Here is a 21,033-nt window from a genome sequence, read left to right on the forward strand (position 1 = left end):
CTTTGCTGATTCTTAAAGTTTCTTAGGTATTTCAGTATATACTTGTAATTTAATTGTAGAACATTGCATATCTTCAGATAACACTTAGTAATTAAATGCCTTTTCATGTTTCCTGATTTTTTTTTTTTGTTGCTGCTGTCTACTTTAAAAAAAAAAAATTGGATATTTCATTGTGACTGCACTTCCATCTGAAAATTACTGGCTATTGTAAGGTAAGGAGACTTACTTTGTTCTCTGGAAATGTGTATTGATACAGACAATTTCTCTTGTGCAGTAGAAAATGTTGCTGACAACACCAACAAACCTGGGTTTGGAAACTTGACAGCCAAAAGTGGTTCAGCTTGTTACTCTTTAATTACAAATGACAAAATGCTCCTTAATGCTGAAAAATCCAATATACTTTCATCTGAAAGGAAAGGATTGAAATCCCCCTCGTTTGTTCTGTCGTCTTCTTTCAGTGATGATTTGTGTAAAGGATCATTTTGTGAACCTGTGAATAAACAGGCAGAGAATCAACTACCAGAAAGTGCTAATGCAGTAAGTTCGTTTCCTGACAGTGAAGATGTGCACTTTAGCGTAGGAAGTAACCCATCTGGAAATTCTTCCTTTAAGAAGTTGGAATGCAATGAAACAAAGGACTTGAAATCCTTGGTGATGCAGAATGTGGTTTGTGATTCTCTGAGTCCTGAAGACAGCATTCCTCTTGTTTCCTCAAGTCCTTCTGATTGTAATAGTAATGCAAATTTTTACAGTCCACCATGTTTAACAAGTGCTTTAGGAAAATTGGCTCTTGCTAACGAAGTCAGTCATACTGTAAATAGGAAGAATGAACTTCTTGAAAATTCTTCTTCACTTGTGCAAAGTAGAAAACAAGAAAGCCCCTCTTCAGACATGGCTGCTTTGCCAGTGTTAAGGTCTGGAAGTACATCATTGGCTGACTTACTTCAGGAGCACCAGGAAAGCAGTGCTAGCCACTGTTATTCTTTGACTGATCTTTATACCCAGTCAATTGCAAGTCTCACTGATATGAAACTGGGAACCTCACCATTATCACAACTAGTAAGTCAACCCCAAACTTTGTGTGGGATGCCAGAGCTAACAGGATCTTTGTCTTCTCTAGCCCTCTCTAAAGTTTCTCCACTAAAGGAGGTTGAGAATTTATCACTCTCAGATTTAATAGCAGAGACTATCGAAATAGATAAAACTCAAGAACAGACAGACTTCCCCATGCTCAGTGTAACTGAATTGAGGCCCTCTAAAAGAACCAACATTGATTTAAGTGTCCTTGTAAAAAATGCAGATGTATCTGCAGAACAAAATGTGGTGAGACAGTCAAATATCTTAAGCCCTGAAACTAAACTTTTAAAAGAAAAACAAGGAAAATGTTCTGGTTCTGCCAAAACAAATAAAAAACCCAGAAGAGGGCTTATTCCTAAGAGGCAGGATTTGTCCCTTTCATGGGTGAAGGCGCTGTGTGCAAGACCGTCAGCTTTTGCTTTAACCTTGTGTCTCCGTTATCCTCCAAAAGGTTATAAGCGGCGCACAATTGGTATACATAAAGCTTTCCTATACAGTAGACAAGTACAAGACATAAAACCTAAGGAAACTGGTCCTATAATAACCATAACACCATTTGACTTCAAATCAGCTTCTCCTGATGATATTGTGAAAGCTAACCAAAAAAGGGCTTTTACAAGACAGTAGTGCAAAAAAAAAAAAAAAGAAAAAAAATTGTGTTTATAGCTTGGTATAAAAAAAAATTCATTATATAGGACCTATTTATACTACAGAATTGAATTTTTTTATTTTTTTAACGGACATGTTACAGTTCTCACTGTTTGGTAGCAAATTTGTATGTGAACTTTTAAGCTGTTGCACTGAGTATCTTTATTTTTGCCTAATTTTGACTGACAATTTAACATTTTTAACTTTTGCAAAGTCTTGAACTTTAGTATATAGATATTGTATGTACAAAATTCTATAAACACCATTAGACTTCTTGAAACATCTCTAGGTATTGAAGGTACAGTTCATTGGGAAAAACACTGAATTATTATTTTGTGAAGTAATTTAGTTGTGCTATATGGTGTACAGTTTGGGGAGTGGGAACCTTAGTTCATATTACGACTGTTTTATTAAATGTTCTTAAAGTTCGATTTTCTCATAAGGTATGTTATTAAACTGCTAGTCTTGTAATTGATATTTCCAGTCAATGTCATTATTCTCTTCTATCTTTATACTGATTACTATTACAACAGAAATACCTTTAGTTTTTAAAAGCCTCACTAACCTCAGGTTTTGACAGTTTTAGCTGTGGTAGGACAGGTATAGTTTTTGATAGGACCAAATTTGTAGGGGAGCAAGCAATTAAAATTGTGTGCTCCCCCTCTCCAATCAGCTGTCAAAACATGATATTCAGAATTTTAAAACAGCTATTTTGTAAGCATATACTTGTTGCATGTATTTCATGAGAGGTTTCACTAGCATTCTATGGTTTATTCTCAAGTCTTTCAGAAAAGTATTGGAATAACAGCTCTTTCAACTTTAGCATGAGAGTCTTTGCTCAATGGAAAAAAAATTGGGCAAAGCGTAAGTGCTGTTTGTGTCTGCCTCTTGTCTGTTTTGAAGAAAGCTTCCTTTAGTAATGGAAATATAGTCTCTTCTACTGTTTGCACCCATTGCAGTTACTTTGAATCTTTAGATGGAAGATCAGAATCAGGACATTCTGGATTTATTTTTTTATCTGATAATTACTAGATTGCGGTGCCCCTGTTAGATTAGTAACTGCATGTATGTTTCAATTTTCCTTTTACTACACATTACTACTTTTAATATATTTCCAGTGTCAATGTCAGTATTTTAGATGCTGAACAGCAAGAAGTGCAATAAAGGTACTGCTGCAACTAGAAAAATATGTTTGTTCATATACTGCCATACACTTATTCATGCTAAATTTGGCAGCTAGTATGAAATAGTAGATACAATTTTCATCTAGTTTTAATCTGATTTTTATTGAGCATGTTACATCAAAAAGAAGGCAAAAACTAGGTTTATTCCTGACTTCAGGTTGCACTACAATTTTGTTTCTAAATAAAAAATAAAACATCTTCCAGTGCTCTCAGGTACAAATTCCATGTTCTGTATATTTTGTTTGTTTGTTTGTCTAGTTGATGCTATTGTCATTCAGGACTATGAGCAGTGTGACCTCTGACCTTTTGAATGAAATTAATGTTTCTTACCCTTGCTAATAAAAATTTTATATAACGACAGTGCTGCAGTGTTTATGTTCTAGTTGACATGTTAATCCAGCCATCTGTATCCTTGCCTATTTTGAGTGCCTTAAAGCATTGAAGTGTAAATAATCCAATCCAGTGTACATACTATGATCTGATAAGTTCATGAGCAGGAGCATAATTAGTTTATTTCCTCAGAAGACTTCCTGTAGAAGTCTAGCTGGTACTGACTGTATACTGGTTGTTTTATTAATTAGTCTTAATAGCAAATTCTGCTTTTTGGACAATATGAAATGCTTTTCAGCAATCAGTTTCTCTGTAGTTAGTCCAAATATTAACTTCCCACTGCATAAAAGGCCAAGTCTGTTTTTCCACTGAGGCAAAATGTCCTATTTGGAGAGTTTATAAGTGAAGTTCAGTTTTTCCAGGATTGTGTGTATTCTTCTAGTAGAGAAATTCTAACTTGTAAAATATTAGTGCAAAGTTTGGCATTGTCATACCTGGTGTGTTTTTAGGTGGTTTTGCTTTCTTATGTTCCAAGTACTCTTGAGGGCCTAATTAATGTATGTAGAGATTTGTAATACATGCAGGTTTTTCTAAATTTTCATTGAATAGCTTTGGTTTTCCCTCTGAATTTTTTCTCTTATTCTTGTTGAACTTCTCTTTGGTTTTGGTCTGTTTTCCCGTTCCCCTGGCTGTTCTTCTTTGCATAAAACTTCTTAGCATTTTTAGAAATTTCGGAGCCTGAACTGGACATACACCTAAATGTATGTGCTATGGATTCCATTGGAAAGTATGTACAAGTAGTAGGTGGCAATGTGTAGTACCTGGAGCTCAGTTTTGCCATAGGTTTCATGCAGATTAGAGTTCGAACAAGTGACTGCAGCCAGAGGGCACGAGCATTATATGTTTATCGTGGATCTTACTGTGGGATTGATACCTTAGTAGACAACTTTGGATCTTGTTAGGTAGCTAGATTTTCATATATAAATACTTTTTCGTTTGCATTTGTCTCAGTGTTGTTAGTGGTCTTGAAGAAGCAGTACATGCTGTTCACTGTATAAGGAATAAGGGAGGGATTTTTCTTCAGTTTGCAAACCTGAATCCTGAAGTGAGCCTTGAATTAGTACAGACCTGCAGGCTGAGCACTGCAGAAGGTGCCTAAGTGGTGGATAAACCTGTATTCCAATTAATTTTCAGCAGAGATTATTTATTTCCATGCTTGGAAAATTTAACAGTTTTGTTTTTATAAACAAAAGGTAATGTATTACTGTATTTGCTTTTTAAATGAAACGGGTATTTTAATAATTTCCTTAATTATTCCTTAATTTCTTTACTGAGAACTGGGTTTGTGTCATAATGACAGGTTTGTCTTAGGATACTGCATGATATTATGGTATGTGGCATTTTTGTATAACAAGTCTGTGTTTGGCCTTTGCGCTGAAGTGTTTCTGCCTAATGAATGTTAGAATTCTTGTTAACTGAATCTGTCTATTTTATGCTTAACACAGTGAGCTTATTTTATTGATGTATGTATATAACTTTTTCCCCCATTTCGCATCTAGCGTGTATCTTTGTCTAATATGGGTTAATTTTGTTATTTGTTTTGGAATTCACATATTAACATGCAAAGTACTTGTGCCTGTGTTTGCATATGGACATAAAAAAGACAATATTAAACTACATAGACATACTACTTCTGGTATTCAGACTGTATACTCCTAGGATATTTTGTATTAAGTTTATTTTGTACATAATTTTTAAGTGGCTGCTGAATATTTTTAATACAGAATTGACTTCCAGACGTTGCTTTATGTACCTAAATAAAATGCATATTCTTAAAGGACTGACTTAATTACAATTTCTTGTTAACTTATCTGACAGAAATATAGTTGTGATTGAATGTTCTGTAATGATTGTATCTGTTGTGGAAACAGGCTGCAGTTCTCGTCTAGGTTTGCATGGGCATACTTCTTTCCATGGAAGATTCCTTTGGAGAAAGTAAGGCAAAAACTGGCATCTACTAGTGTGTCTTCAGATACCATACTGAGGCTCCAGTTTGCTTGTGGTTAGAAATGGGTTTGTAAATTTTTTTTTAGATCGTTTTGATAGCATTTTTTTAAAGCTTTTTTGGATTTTAAAAAGGAAAGGACTTCAGTGAAATAAGAAAAAAGCAACTGTCTAAAGTTAATTCTCAAGCTCTTTGTTACAGTAGAAATTAGAACTACTACAGTTGATTTCTTAAAATCAGCATTCTTAAAAATGTCTCTAAATACCTGTTCCATTTTTCTCTTTTAGGTTTCCTTTTTCTAGCTGATTTCTATCTGAACTTGTTTTAGAAAACAAGGGCAAATTGAAAGTCAAAGTATGAGAAGTGTAGGAAAATAACAACCCCCATTGGGATATCAAAAATTATTCATGTTTTGTACCCTTTGGGATGTGATTTAATGTAATTATATTTAGCTGGTTTTAAATTACAGCAGAAAACAATTTTGTTTTGAGAAAAGTGTAGAATGTTAGGAGCACAAAGCTTCAAATTTAAAAAAACGCATGGGATTAAAACTTACCTGTTTTTTACTTTTATTCAGAAATAACTATATGAGTAATTTCTCATTGACTTGTTAAGACAATTCTCAGGATCTTAAGCTTCAGAGGCAGCAAGCTACTTGAATTTCTGGAACTGTTGCACAATAGTATTTCAAAATCTTATTTCTAAGAGACTAACTGGTACAGTGAGGTAGTCTTTGCAGTTTTGTGTTTTGCCCTATTTCCTCTAATCATGTCATTCAAATACATTTTTCAGTAATCAACAATTTCTGAAAATCTACACTTCTGCAAAAAGTTAAAAAGCAACTACTACTACTGCAGAAATGAATAGCTATATAAAAGATTTGTATGAAGATAGGATATAGGTTGTCTTTATGAAATGTATGTAGTTTATTACAGTGCCTTTATAGAAGGGCAGTAGTTTAGGGTTATACACACAATCGTTCACATCTCTTTCAAATCTAAAGTGCTCACCTTTTCAAAGTTGTCAAAACATTTTTGTATTAAATGTTGATTATGAATTGTGGTTGGAAGAAAAAAAAACAAAGCAAAAATTTCATCACATTGTAATTCATGCAGTAAAAATAAACTTCCTAAAGCGCTGAAAGGGAGTGCTGCTCTGCTTTTTTTGTTTCTTTGGAAATTGAGTTGAATTTTTATGGATAACTTGCATCCTTTTTTAGTTTGTGTGAAGTGTAGACAGCTGGTAAACTCTTAAGTAGATTTTATGTTCAATTCACTGTGTCCAAACTGCCATTTAAATGAGGAGGAAATGCCACTAGTCCAAATTATCTATACTTCGGTGTGTGCTAATGGTTTTGATCTTACAGGATTTTTTGTGGGGAAGTAAGAGAAACTTTTTTGGTGAAACTGGTGTATGTAGTCTGCAGTAGAAAACAATGTGATAAAACAAAAATCAAAGCCAATGGTGATTTATTTATTTATTTATTGAAGCAAGCTCTTTTGTTCTTCCCAAATTGCTATCTTATTGCAGTTCAGTGGGAATGGGTCTCTATTTTAGTATTGTTGTACTATAAAATGAGTTGCTCCTTTGTACAGACTGTTTGTTGAAGTATGTATTTTTACCAAAAGTAAAAGCTAATTGCAATTTGTGATTTTAGTGATTGTTGAGATGAATGATTCTTACGAAATGGTTCATGGGTTTCTGGTATCTTATGTTATCATGGAAGTGTTCTTTATCTGGTCTGTGGACATGTTACATTGCATACTTAAAAACAATTGTCAGTGACTTCTGAGGTATGTCAGTGGTTTGTTGGTCAAATAATTGATTTGGATGCTTAGTGTTGGTAGGATTCCTTTAGAAAATAACCCATTGCCCTTCTCTACAACTTTCTAGTAATAAAATGACTAGAAGATGACTAGAACCCGTAAAATGGTTGTAGTCTGCAGAGATTAAAATGATACATTTTGAAAGAGAACTCATGAACAATTTGTTAAGAATTACAGACTTATGAAGGCTTAAGAAGTGAAAATTGTCTTACTCTTTTTATAATGAGAATATAGAAATTTTAGAGAAGAGTTGCTTGTGAAATATTTACTCATAATCGTGTCAATACATGGAGATAATAGCTGACAAAGATGGACATTATTTTAATATTTCAGTTGGCTATTTTGAGTGTTTTTGTCCATAAAGTCAAAGAACGAAATCTTAATATAAATTTTTTTTAAACTGGTGACATGTTCTTGATATATGTAGCATTTCTCAGGAGTCCTTTGCTTCTGTCTCAGCAGTGGGTATTAGTGATGTTCAGAGATTGCAATTTGAAATGCACTATTGTAATAAGTTTGCTTTCACTATCGTCAAGGTAAGCAAGGATTTTTGATGAAATTTAGCCAATATTTATGGATTCTCTGAGAAACTTCTCTTAAAGTTCAAATTTCTAAAAAATACTTATGTAAAAATGGTACCCTCAGTCAAAAGGATCTGCATTCTCCGCATATTTGTTTCATTTCTGCTTGCTTTTGCTGGCTAAACTACATTTCGTTTTGCTTGTTTTAGTATTGCAGAACAAATACAGATACTGGTGAGTGAGCTAGATTCTCTTCCATTTCAGGCACCATTAACGGAATTGTTAACCACTCTATGACACTAAGATTTTTGATTTTAGTGATGCATGAACAAGAAGGAGGTCAGATGTCTGTAAATGTGCAGTCCTTGCAGGAAATAAAAGCTACTGTGAACTGAGCATGTTTGTTGTTGGGGTAGCAAGGAATCTAGTCTATTTTTAATGAAGTCATTCCCGTAGTTGAGCTGTCTTTGTGGGAGTGCTAGCTATTTTGTTTTATGGTAATTTCTCAGGAATAGCACCAAACCCAGGGCCTTTATAGGGCTATATGTATAAATATTTAGTAAGAAACAAGCTTCACAGTAAAGAGTCAAATTTGAAAGTAAGGCACAGGAAGTTGAAAAGCCTTACTCATGATAGGCCAGATAATCTAGGAATAGAGCGCAGGTCTCAAGCTTAAGTCTAATTTTCTATTTATTGGACTATACTACTTTGCTTCCAGCTGTTAATAGAGAAGCAGGTATTTCTTAACTGGCATTTATTTTTGATTTGTGATTTTTATTAATACTGCATGTATTCACATTTTTGACATAGCTATTAAGACAGTGTAGGCAGTTTCAAGAATACAAGCCAGAAGTAAAATTAGTAGGTACTTAGCTTGCGTTTTGTTAATGTTGTTAATCTTTCAATTTTCTAGAGTTCTTTTTTTGCCTCTCCTGTATAAATATCTTCCTTAACTTTTGCTTTACACCAGTAACAAATAAACAAAAATCCCATGAACATCACTACAACGTGAGTTAATGTAATTGGCTTTTTCTTTTCACTTAGTTGAATGTAGCAAGGTTTGGTTTTGGTTCAGAGTGATGGGCGTTTCTCAGTCCATGGACAAATACTCATTTGTCTTCTGTCTTTTTATGCTACAGATAGACACTGTGATAGCAGTTGCTTCTTAGTGCAAAGTGTCAGAATGCAGATTATTGTGCTTTAACAGATAACTTTTATCACTTCTGCTTTGTGGTTAATGGACAAGTGAAGTTGGGAGTCTTAAATGAAAAAACAAACTTATACTCTTGGATTTTATTTATAGGGATAGTTCCAGAGAAATCCTGGAGGAGCATACATTCTGAAGTTTAATGGTGATGTACAATATATTTTTCATTAGTTTAGGGTCCCTCAGGTTTTACTTCTATTTATCATGCTAGGCTCTAATGCTTTGATTTCGCACGTTTGAAAATCCATTATTTATACCTGGGTAGCTCAGAAGAAATTTTTGTCCTCAACTTCAATTGGCTATGCTAACTTTTCAGTAACATGACAGTTCTCAAATGCCTGCTGTAGTGGTGAGAGCCCATTGCACCTGATGATACTCAAATATGGCATATATTCAGTCTGTGACAAAGAGAACATGTTCTTTACTGAATGGAAATGTTTGAAATCTGACATGACTGATGATATAGTTATATCTTAAATCATGGAAAGTAATGAGAATTTAAGACTTCCGTGTTTTGTGTAAGAAAAATATATACACAGACTTCGAGAAGTTACTGAATCTTGACACTGAGGTACGGTGTGGGTTTTAGAAAGGAAGTGGCTTATTTCAGGGAAAAATGTGTCACCAGAAATGAAAAGCTTTTTAAAATCCTTTGAGATACCTTTTTGAGATTCTCCTCGTACATGCTGTACACCTACACTGGAAAAAGTGACACTCCAGGCTTTCTCTGAGTTTTCTTTTATGGTCCTTTAACACTAGTTTGGTTTACTTTTTTTTTTTTTGGACAAAGTGTAAACCAAACCAATACAAAGTTAATAATTTTCATAGTTGGCTATATTGTGTATGAAAGTTGGGTGTTTTGCTTAGAAGCTAAGAGAGCTTAGATAAAACTCAAAATGATTGTGCCCTTTTTAGAACTTTGGTATTCCAGATGAACTAGAGATCCTGGGGAAACAGTAGCTCCACTTGTTCCTACAGTGGCCTTCTATCTCAGTCCTTTCAGGTCATGGTAAAGATCAACCATCCGTTGTTTTCCTCTGTCTTTAGAAGGTAAAGTGAAGAATTTACTAGTTCTCAGATGCGATTGCTGGAGTGCCAGGAAGGTATGGTTGGAGTCACTTTTTTTTTAAATCCTGTTAAGTTTTAAGGATGAATGATTGTTGCTGTAGTGCTGTTGTATATCAATTCAAACACTGAGTCCTATCTGAAGTTTGCACTTGAGTACTCAAAGCAAGGCTGTTGACAAGCCTGAGACAGTATACTTTGCAGTTGTAAACCAATGTGTTTAAGCTCTAGAAACTAGTAAGACATCTAAACATTAAAAGTATAGTCTTATCAAATCCCAAATTGTGGGAGCAGAAGAAACAGTTTAAAATATAAGTTACTGATGAAAAGGAGCTTGAATGCTAATACGCAATACATGTAAGAATTCAGAAATGAAGTTAAAAGCCAGGAAGGTGTAAAAAATCCAAGCTTAAACCACAGAATTACTTTATGATGTCTGTTTATGCTAGGTGTCTTTCACTACAAGTACTATTCTTCCTTCCCTGTAAAATTTGTGTTATCAATACCTTCTTTATCGCACTACTGTCTTCTGGATGTGTTTCTGCAGTATGATACTGTTTTTTGTTCTGTGTCATTCAATATTGTTATAAAACATACTAGTTGCATAGTCTAGTGTATTATGTCACATAGCTACCAACAGAAATGCCATCCACCCACTACTTGTGTGCCTCTATTTGCACCTGAACTGGTTTGTTCTTGGGTGACAAAATATTATCTGTTTTTCATCATCTTAGCTTCTGTATTCTTTCATAAAACTGGCATTTCAGTCTTCAGAGTGGACAGTTAAAAATGCTTGAAGTACCAGGTTCCTTCCTTCTATTATACTTGTGACACTCGAAATGGCCATTAAACTTAAAAATCATGAGTCCACTGTCAGAACCCCTGGTAGAAATTCATGCTTAAAATGCCCACAGCTTGGAAAGCTAGATAACTTTAATATGGAAGATACCTGTGTCTGCAGAAGCTGTGATGCCCAATTGGCAGAGACATGGAAGAGCTTTGACTGGTTGTTGCTTCAGTTTTTCTTCCATATTTTTACTGCATATAAAAGCTCAGCTTAAATGGAAATTTTGTATCTAATTAATTCCAAAATATGAGTTGAAGTTGTTTTGGGTACTCCTTGTCTGAGTCCTCATTACTACTTTTTGTGGTTTTAGAATCACATTTTCCTATTTTTAATGTTTTCCTCTTCCCTATTGCTGACCCACAAAAACAGGAAAATGACTAACTTTGCTTGTCAACTATGCAAGATGGTGAAACTGCGTATACACCAAGTGCTATGCTTAAGTTGAAAAAAGGAGGAAAAGTGTCACTTAAAGCTTTTAAGTAAACATTTTTCAAGGCAGAACTGTGATTTGAATTGTATGCTTCTAATGCTATTTTTCTGATAACATGTATACAAACAAACTGTTGCAAAGTTGTGGATGCTATCTGTGTGCTTGCAGGTACTACTGTAAATGTGAAAAGTGTACTCTTTCACTGCATCAAGGAAGAGGAAAACATCAAGCAATGAACTTGAGTCCATGCAAGTTCCTCTCTAAAGTTACAACAGAGTGAAATGCAGTGCTTCAGACTGGCAAATGAACATTTCCTGGCACTCATCTGCATCTGATAAATCTTGCAAAGCTTATTTAAAACTACAGGTTGTATTTTACTGTATTCAGTTTTTCTTCTAAACTCAGATACGCTGTTTTTTATAAATCAGTTTGTGTCTCTGAATGATTTTGGCAATGAAGAATAGAGCCCCCAGTACTGTGTTTCACATCACATCTGTACGTACGTTGTTATTTTCTGAATATAGGTCTCCCTTATTCAGATTATGGCAATGTTCAGTCTCCATTTTTTCTAGACTTAATTAAACAAGTTCATCTTTGATAACTCTGGAATTCAGATATATGTTTGGCTGGTGCCAGAGGAGTTAAGAATAGGAAAACATGGAATAAAGAAAATTTCAGAGTAATAATATATATATAAATAATGCAAGTCTAGATAAGTAATGCACATAATGTAAAACATGCTGCAGTTAAAAAGGGAAAACTTAACTATATAAGTGAATACATTTCTTACACTGAAAGGTGGGGCAATTTTTATAAACTTTTCCTAAATCTTAATGCATAACAGATTATTTTTTTAATGTATTTTGTGCTTCTCAAATATATGTTGCCATGTATGTCAAGTAGTTTACTTTTACCTTACTTCAATTTGGCCAGTATCTGCACTTCTTGCAACGGTGTCCCGGATAAATACAATTAGAGCTTAATACTACGATTTTCTGTCAGCTACGGAAAGTCCTACTGTCAGCTTAATCCTCTAATTAACATTAGATTAACTAAATCTGTAATAATATCCATGGTTACTGGTAGCATCCATAATGTGTTTCTTATGGAATGATGTTTTTCTGGTGCATAATCTGTTATAGCTAAGTGTTTGAACAGTGTGGTGTACAGTGGTGGTCCATGAAAATTGTAGTAATAGATGTGTGAAATTGTTTGCCTTTTTTTTTTCTGCTAATATGTTGTTTTTAATACTGTGGAAGTTCTGGACTGCAGATAAATTAAGTACACTTGATCAGCCTACTGCATTGATGGAGCTTGAGTTTGTTTTGCAAGTTAGATTCAGAGATCTTTAGCAGTTTCACACCTAGGTTTCAAAGATTCTTTATAAATGTGTTGCCACTAACATGTTTAAATAACAAAGAATGCTAAAGCTTTTTTTCCCCCCCCGTATTCTTTGTATTTTTTAATAGCCATTGCTTCCTCTGCATTTTTGTCCTTCCTCAAATGTACTCTATATATGAACAAGGCAAGACAGCAGTGTGGCAAACTAATTTTGTTTATTTAGGAAACGAGCAGAGTGCTTACAATTAGAATTAAAAGAAGCAGCAAAAGTAGATATTGAAGGCTGTTGATATGACAGAGAAGACAAATAGAAAATTTGACAGAAACAAACTCAAAATTATGTGGCAGTAAAGTATGCCTTGGTAGTTTCAAACTGCTTTATCTAACAGCTTGCATCTCAAGCCATGCTTTGAGAATGTGGTCATCCTCTCCTTTGGATGTATTTAGCTATTATTTGTCTTCTATTAAAGACAGCTGCTGTTGAGTAGGTTTGTGTATTATCTATTGAACTTTCATCTGTGTAGCACTGAGGACAAAACTAAGATTGTAGTCTTTTTTTTTTTTTTTCCAAATGGCAGGAGTTGCTCAAGTTTAGGAGGTACATACAGAAGAAGTCTTTAATAGCACAGGAGTATCTGGAAAGTGTACCAGCAAGAGCTGCTGGTCATGATGTAGTTAGCTGTCGCAGAAAGCTGAGCTTTGAATCCCAGTAGTAAGGTAGAATAAAATGCTGGTTCTCTAGAATAATTATGACCAGTCAAGGCCTCTTCTATTAGAGAGAAGTCACGTATGGAGTAACACATCTTCATATATCCCATTATTATGGACATAGTACCAACAACTGGTAGATAAGAACGTGACCGGACTTTAAGCCTCATTTCCCTCTGTTTTTCTTCTGATGCTCTACCATGAGTGGAAAATTGTATTAAGGAGAGGAGTAGGACTCTGATGATGATGGGAAGATGTTCTGATGTTAAGCAGTATCTTAATTAAGAATTATGTTCCTGCGGTTAAATTTTTTTAAAAAGCTACTTAATATTTTGTAGTTGGAATAACGGAAAAATTGATCTAATGGCATAAAACACCACCCCTTAATCTGAAATCTTGGAATAGTTAAGGAGGGGAAAAGCCAGTACGTGATCAATATTAGCCTCTAATTTGGAGGAAAAAACCCCAAAGGAAAATCAGCACCTTGTTAATTATTTTGCTTGGTTTTGATAAGTGTATATGTTTTGCTTCGTTATTTTACATTTAGTCCTAGTACAACGAGTACTATGAAAGGTGTATGTTCACTCAGCAAATTTCCTTTGAACAGATTGTGTGAAATGTTTAACTTTACCTAATTTACATGTGCAAAGGAGCACAATGCATTTTTAATGCCTTTTGTTTCCAACCTGTCCTTTCTTAACATTTATTCTTTCTGATACATTAAAAACAATAGAAATCTGAACACATCTAACATTTTTATCTTCAAAGTAATTGTTCAGGTGGCTTCTAAATGTATGCATTAAACTATTTAAGATTCACAGCTTTTTAAAATAAACTCAGTTAATGTATCAATTTAACTTTTTACAAGGTTGTACATTTCCAGTAGCTTCTTAAGGTTTGGATATTAAGAGACTGGTTGGAATAGCAAAAGAATAGGATTTTCAGCTCACAGTACCTTTGAGCTACGCTGTTCTGTAAAACCCTGTAAAATATCATATCTTCTACTCTATCCTCCATGTTTTTAATACAGCTCTTTTGTAATCAGGGGCTTATCAGCTGCTAGGTGTGGAAGTTCTTCTGTAGTTTGGGCTCATCAGCTATCAGAGGTACCTTTTGCATCATTCTGTCAGGTGTATTATTGGTTCATGTGAGCAAACGTTGTGTTTTTTTCTTTAAAAAATTTATTTACAATACTTAGCTACTTATCTTAAGTAAAGGCATCCATGTGCACCGCTACAAATACGTGCTCTGAAAAAAATTCCCATTGTCTTGGGGGCACGTGGGCAGAAACTGTTCTGCTAGACTGCCTTAAAAAGTGAGAGCACCTATTACATGTAACATGCTGGCTCCCGTTTCACAGCTTATTCATGTTTCTTTGGAAGCTTTTTTCTATCCAGAGTAAAAGGTGTTGCTTATTCACTGAGCTGGAGGCCTTGCATAGAATGTGACCATTTCTGCACAGCAGGCAACCTTGTAAAATGTCAGTGTTGTGTTTTACTGGTTTCATCTTCATTGGAGCATGCCTTCCAGCATCATTATTTCCATTCTGGTGAATACTGTCAGCTTTTTCCTTGTCAGTTTCCTCAATTTATTAAAATCACTCATGGTCAAGAAGCACAAGCACTAAACATTGTTCTGTGACATTTTGGAAAATGACTGTGTCTAATTTCTCTGGTCAAAATAATATCTTTTAATGATTTTTATTTTGGGATTTATAACAGCCCAACAGTTTTCACCATATTACAGTTTGGTTTTGTTTGGTGGTTGTTTGTGGTTTGTGTTTTTGGTTTGTTTTTTTTTTTTGGCAACAACTTTTTGTTTGTGTTCTTGTATCTAATTGTAGTTTTCAATATAGAGTTGCTGTACTCTTTGGTATATAGTTTTTTATAAGAATATGTATGGTTCATGTAGAAAAAGTTCTGTAACTTTGTTCATCTTTGTACCTTAGAAAATTGCTATTGAAGAAAAAGATACTGTCTTAATGGAAGCAGAGCAATGTCCTGAAGCAGTTCTTGTTGAGTTCAAGTCTCTGCTATGGTTATGGACCATAGAATTTAACTAGCATTTAAGTATTTGTACCTAAAATGCAAGATAGGTCTGCTTAGAATTTCGTGTATGAACAAATACTGAACATCCCCCAAAGAAGATGGCTGTTGAGGCTCAAGCCCAAAGCTGATTAGTAGTCTGTAGTGAAATAAATTTTAATTCAAGATTGTAGCTCGCCAAAGTGCAGAAAACCCCCAAACCCGAAACTGTCAAGAGTCTGAACATTTACTGTGGTGTGGATAATACATATATCATCTACAGTTTCTGTTGGTTATAGTAAGGCCTTTGTGCCTAGTTTTACCAGATCCGAGAAGTGCCCTAACTACTGGCTTGGGAATATGTCTCTATCTTTATTGATTAGGAGGTGGTGGGCATGGTGAGGATGATCAAGAAGTCAATTTTGTCATGATGCAAAGTAAAAATGCTTGAAATATGAACTGTTCCACATAATGTGCTTCTGTCTTTTCAGTCCACTTTCTGTTGGCAATCCTGTGCCACCATTCCTACTGTCTTTACCCTTAGTGAAATTCTAATGCATACTGTCATTTCCTTTCACCTTCATTATAGGAAAGGCTTTCAAAATTGGAGTCTTTGGCTGACTTTTTGTAAAATATGTAAGTAGAGTATGTCTATCTTTTGTCTTTTTAAGGAAGAGACCACAGACTAAAAGGGGACATTTCTGAGGATTTACTATTTAATTACCATAACCTTGCAAGCAGAAATGCAAAAGTTAACGTCAGTCAGTGAGTCTGTCTCCCTTGTACTCATGAACAATTCCTGTTTTTTTGTTATTAAATGCATTTGTGTTGAGTTTACAGTAAGGGGGGGGGGGGTGTATACATAGTGTTTTCAATAATTACTGTACTGCTGGACCTTTTTGATTTTGGGTTTGTTTATTTTTTTCTTTTAAACCATACTCAATCTGTTGAACATCTTTTGATTCTTTGAAATCATGTCTTACAAGTTCCTAAACTGCCTTTTTCAGTAGCTGTTAAATTCTTGATATATGATTAGGTTGTTCTTTTGGTCCTCTGAAGCCACAAATCTTCCACTCTGAAATCTGCTGTATGCTGTGACACTGCAATCTGCACTGCCATCCCTGAAATCAAGGAGGGGCATCAAGTAGGTGTATTTTTCTTATATGAGGCTAACTTTGCAGAGAAATAAAAAAGTGAATGTGTGGACAAGTCAAAACTTGCAAATCTGACTGACAAAATTTTAAGAAAAAAATTCATTGATTCTCCCACAGATACGTCATCTTCTGGCCCAATCACGGTCTAGTGTGGTTATAATTTCACCAGCAGAGTGGGAGAGTTGAGAATTCACAGAACCTAAATTAAGTAAGGTTTTAGCTTATCTTACCTTGAAGTTGTCACTGCACTAAAAGTTTGCAAAATACAATTTTCCAGAACTTATAAACGCTGAAAATACTTGCAGCTTCAACATACTTAATTGTACTGGACTAGTAAATACATTTTTTTTTTTTTCTTCTGCAACTTTAAAAGGCCACCTCATTAAGCTTTTGGAGAAAGTTTGCAGAATGGTTGTGGAAGATTTGAACAGATGTAAGATGATTTTACTTTTTTCTATACTACCAGTTTGCTGGTATGATTTTCTTGTTCACTGTTCTTATATTTAAACTGCTCTTTCATACTGAAGTAATTTTGGTGCATAAATAGAAGTTGTGGATCAGGAAAACTTTCTTTTGCAAAATGCCTTGCACTCCTGCAATACAATCAACAGGAATGTACTTGCATAGGGAACGTCAACATGTAAGAGGCATGGTGGTGTTTCTGAATTACCTGGATGATGTGCAGGCAAATAGCACCATCCTCTGGCATTATAGTATTAGTTAAGAATTAAACCTGAAATTGCTCTCTAGTTATTTTTGGAAATTCAATATAATTGTAATAGAATGTACATGTTGTACTTTCAGTTTTACATACTCATTTTGGGCCAAGGTTTTAACAGAAATTCTGGTAATTTGCATGGACTCTGTGTATTCTGTTCAATTCAGTGACTGGCTAAAGAGGATATCTTTTTAGGGTTATCCTGCCCATAGTGCTGACTCTGCTCTTTACATGACCATTTATGGTAGGAAGTTGCACTTCAGAAATATCAGACTGAGCTTTTTCTAAATCTCGGTGAAAGACAATTCACAGTCATTTAAGAAAAATTCGTTGAATTAGAAAACACCACCAACGACTTACGGTTGTGTATGTGTGGGAGAGTAAAGGTGCTGTTACAGAACAACTGCAAATGTCTAATAAATTATTTTTACAGCAGATTGTAGCTTCGGTTACGGATTGAGAAGGAGCATCGTTGGCATTGCTAGAGTGCAAAGCAATATACCTCCCACAAATAAGGTTTCAGTAGTTACAGGATGAGTTGTACTGAGTTATGATTATGTGAAGGACTGGATTTTAGTCCATTTAACTGTAAGTGGTAGGCATGAGAAATACCGCAGGGACATTCTTTTCAAAAACTTGACGGATGAGAAAGTCACTGTTTTTATTGTTGTGAATTCCGATTGGACCTTTACATGTTTACGTATCAGAAACATCAAAAGGAGGCAGCTGATGTTTGTGTAATCTCTAGAAGAAAACAGACACCCCTCCCCAGTCTGCCTTTCTGTGCAGCAGATCTCCGTTCTTTTACACGGGAGGCGTGCGCTTAGTGAAACTGGAAATCTTGAGAGTTTTACTCCGGTGACAGTGCCTTTCCTTCCCCTAATATATTAACTGTGAGTGTAAACTAGACCAATTATCCATGTTTCTGGAAAGACCATACCAATGGTCTACATATATAGCTGAACTATACATTCCTTTGTTGACCTGCGTTGCTTAAACATAACTTCTTAGAAACAGATGCTGATTGAAATGTCGTATTAAGCATCCAGATATCGAGACATACAAGTTTAATTTGCTAAAACACTGAATGCTTCCAGTTGTAATAGAGGTCAGTAAAAAGTTTTATATAAAAATATATATTATAGCATTCTCTGAGATATTAGGTTTCTGTGGGACATCAGATATTCTAAATTAAATGAACACCATTCAGTGGAATGATTGAAATAAAGAGTCACAGAGAAAAAATAGCTTTAATAGGTACCATTAATTTTGTGCTGTTTGAGTATTTGAATACATGTAACTTGACTAAGTCCTGATGGCCAGAAAAGTTCCATGGGAAGGTGTTTGTTTCTGGTAAGAAGAGTAAGAGAACACAGCACTAGCTGACTGCTGTATTCTGTATCATTTGACTTCAGTCGGGGAGGAAGTGTTGGTGACAAGAGAAATGGTGAGACTCCAGAAATTTTGGCTAAGTGCCGGGCAGGAAAGAAAATGTGTTATTGCCTTGTTCTAACACATTCCAGCCCATCTGCTTCAACCTGATCTAATGTCAGTGTCTGTGTCCTGATTCTCTAATTTAGTAGTGTTCCAGTTTTTTTGCTTAATTCCTGTTTGTGTCCTAAACACAACATTTCCTCATGTAATTCCAAGTTTTTCACTGCAGTTCTATTTTTTCCACTTTATCATTCCAAATCCCTCATCTAGCCATTCCCAGTTTCCTACCTATTCTCCAGTCATTGGCCATGATTATTTTCCACATTAATTTTTTTCCACCCATAGTTTGTGTTCATTTTCAGTTCTGATACTCTTCTGCTTCCTTTGTTCATGTTTAGCTCTGCATATAACTTGTCACTCTCCTTTACACGCAGTTTTTCCTCAAGTTAGGTTGTTAACTACTGTCAATTTTTTCATGGTCACTGCAGCTCTCATTTCATCTTCTCTGCTTTATTGATTTTCATTCTTGTAGTCCTTGTCTGTTTTTGATAATCTGCTTGTATTGCTGCTTGCCAATGCTCACTATACTGTTTGTTTTTTCTCTTGCTCCCAGTTTTCTTTACTTTTTATGATTATCTGAGGCAGATTCATGCCTCCAGTTTACTGATGTGGTAGGAAACTACGGAGACCACAGGAGAGGTAGGATTTGCTCTCATGACACAACCGAGTCCAGTCTGGTCATAACAACCACAGCAGCTACATATTGAATGCTGATGATGCATTTTGGGGATTTAGTTGTTAAAACTTAAGCCATAAGAGCATCTGCAAACTGTTTTCTATGGCCTAATTGAGTGGATTTTCAGAAGGTGAAAAGATCATTTGAAGGATTTAATTTATGCAAGTAATATTTGCTTCAGGTGCCTTTGAAAATAAACCGTTTTGTCTGATCTTTAATCTTCCAGTTTCCTTGTTCTTCCTGTCTGGAAGGAAAAAAAAAAAGTAGTCAGTCCCAGGCAGGTACCTCACTTGAGCAAATTAATTTTGGACTAAAGAGTTCAAGTTGCTGAAAGTGGCAAGCATTGAAAATAAAGCCTGAGCTATGAGAAGTGCCAGCTAACTGTAACAGGCGAGGCTCCCAGCCCTTCTGGTTGTGCCTACTGCCTATCCAGTTGTTGCACCTGCATGTAGTGAAGCAAACTGTTTCTGGAACTTCAGTCTTGGGGTAGCAAGTTGTGCTGTTTCTGTGTTGTGGGCCACAAACAACTGGCCCATCTTGGAGATACTCTGGAATATCACTCAACACCTTCTGTATCCCTCCTTCCTTCTGCTGTATCAAACCTTAAAAACGAAAAAAAAAATATTTGTAGTCAGGTGCAAGTAGACTTTTTTCCCAGCATTTTTCAGTGAAAATGCCTAGTCCCAGTTTATGGGGAAAAAAAAAAAAAAGGTCATATTCACCATCTAAAACTTTGTAGAGAAGGTAATAGTTATAACAACAAGACGAAGTTACCTGGAAAACCCCTGACTGTGGTTTCTATTAGGAAATAACCTTTCTTTTAAAAAGAAAAAGTTCAGTGTTCTTGTTTGGAGAATTGTTTTCAGTAGTATCTTTAGAATGGCTGTGTCTCAGCACTGGGGGGTGACTTAGCAAGTTGCCTTTTCTATTACTTTGGACTGCTGCATTATTTTTGTAAGTGCTGTGGATGATCGGTAGCATCCATTTGTATATTGCGGTTCATAGTAGTATAATGGCATATGTTTTCCTAAAAAATGTGTATTTTGAACTCTATAATTTAAATACTAAAGTAACATTTTATTTTGAGTTTTTTTCACATGTGACATTTTTATTAGAGCTAGGTGGTGTTTCTTTGCTATGAGAGGTGCTCCTTGGAGGGCTGCTGATGTTTCTAGGATCATAGAAGAGTGGGAGACTTTTCTAAATAATTTAATTTTTCCTTTCCCAATTATCCTGTATTGCTTTCTATATTTGCATAAGAAAGGATTTCTGTGTGTTGAACTTCTCACATGTGCAGCAGACTTTGTCACTGATCTGTTACATCCAAAGAAATTTAAATGATGGGCTATAGGGATGAGTGCATGGCAAATTATATGCAGGCAGAATGTTTTAAGGGTTAGCGAACTGTGTAAATTTAGGACGTCTGGGATGTTCTAAGTTCAGTAGTTGTGTTATGTACTGGTAGGATGTGGTTGAGAGTCCTGGCCTTCTGATATTCCCAGCACTGTGATTTGTTGATAATACTAATACTCAGTACCACTGCCACTGAAGATCCAGTATGCTCTGTGGCAAGCTTAACTAAAATGTGCTGCAAGTTGCTGCTGTGTCCCACAGCATTTTGTAGAATTTGAGTGTCAAATAATTAAGTTGAATTATTTAAAAAAAAAAAAAAAAAAATTCAATAGTGTATCTCTAACAACAAATTTTTATATTCCCTCCTGTTATTGTTTTTCCTGTGTGCTGTGAAATTTGAAGGGAGAAAAATACAATTCTACTGT

General features: G+C 35.1%; 2 protein-coding genes across 2 annotated transcripts in view; both read left to right on the plus strand.

The window, feature by feature from the left end:
* Nucleotides 1–21,033, plus strand: part of LOC104318743 (HBS1-like protein) — a 64,731-nt gene that overhangs the window by 8,655 nt on the left and 35,043 nt on the right. The window lies entirely within an intron of this gene.
* On the plus strand, nucleotides 464–5,079 carry LOC138686091 (uncharacterized). Its single transcript, XM_069787268.1, has one exon. It carries the CDS (start codon nucleotides 655–657, stop codon nucleotides 1,702–1,704), a length of 1,050 nt encoding a protein of 349 aa, XP_069643369.1. The 5' UTR covers nucleotides 464–654; the 3' UTR covers nucleotides 1,705–5,079.

This window comes from Haliaeetus albicilla, chromosome 7 (genome assembly GCF_947461875.1).
Source record: "Haliaeetus albicilla chromosome 7, bHalAlb1.1, whole genome shotgun sequence".
Taxonomy (NCBI): Eukaryota; Metazoa; Chordata; class Aves; order Accipitriformes; family Accipitridae; genus Haliaeetus; species Haliaeetus albicilla.

What these genes read in the sequence shown, in the direction of transcription:
- LOC138686091 (XM_069787268.1), top strand. Translation starts at nt 655, where the DNA reads ATGCAGAATGTGGTTTGTGATTCTCTGAGTCCTGAAGACAGCATTCCT.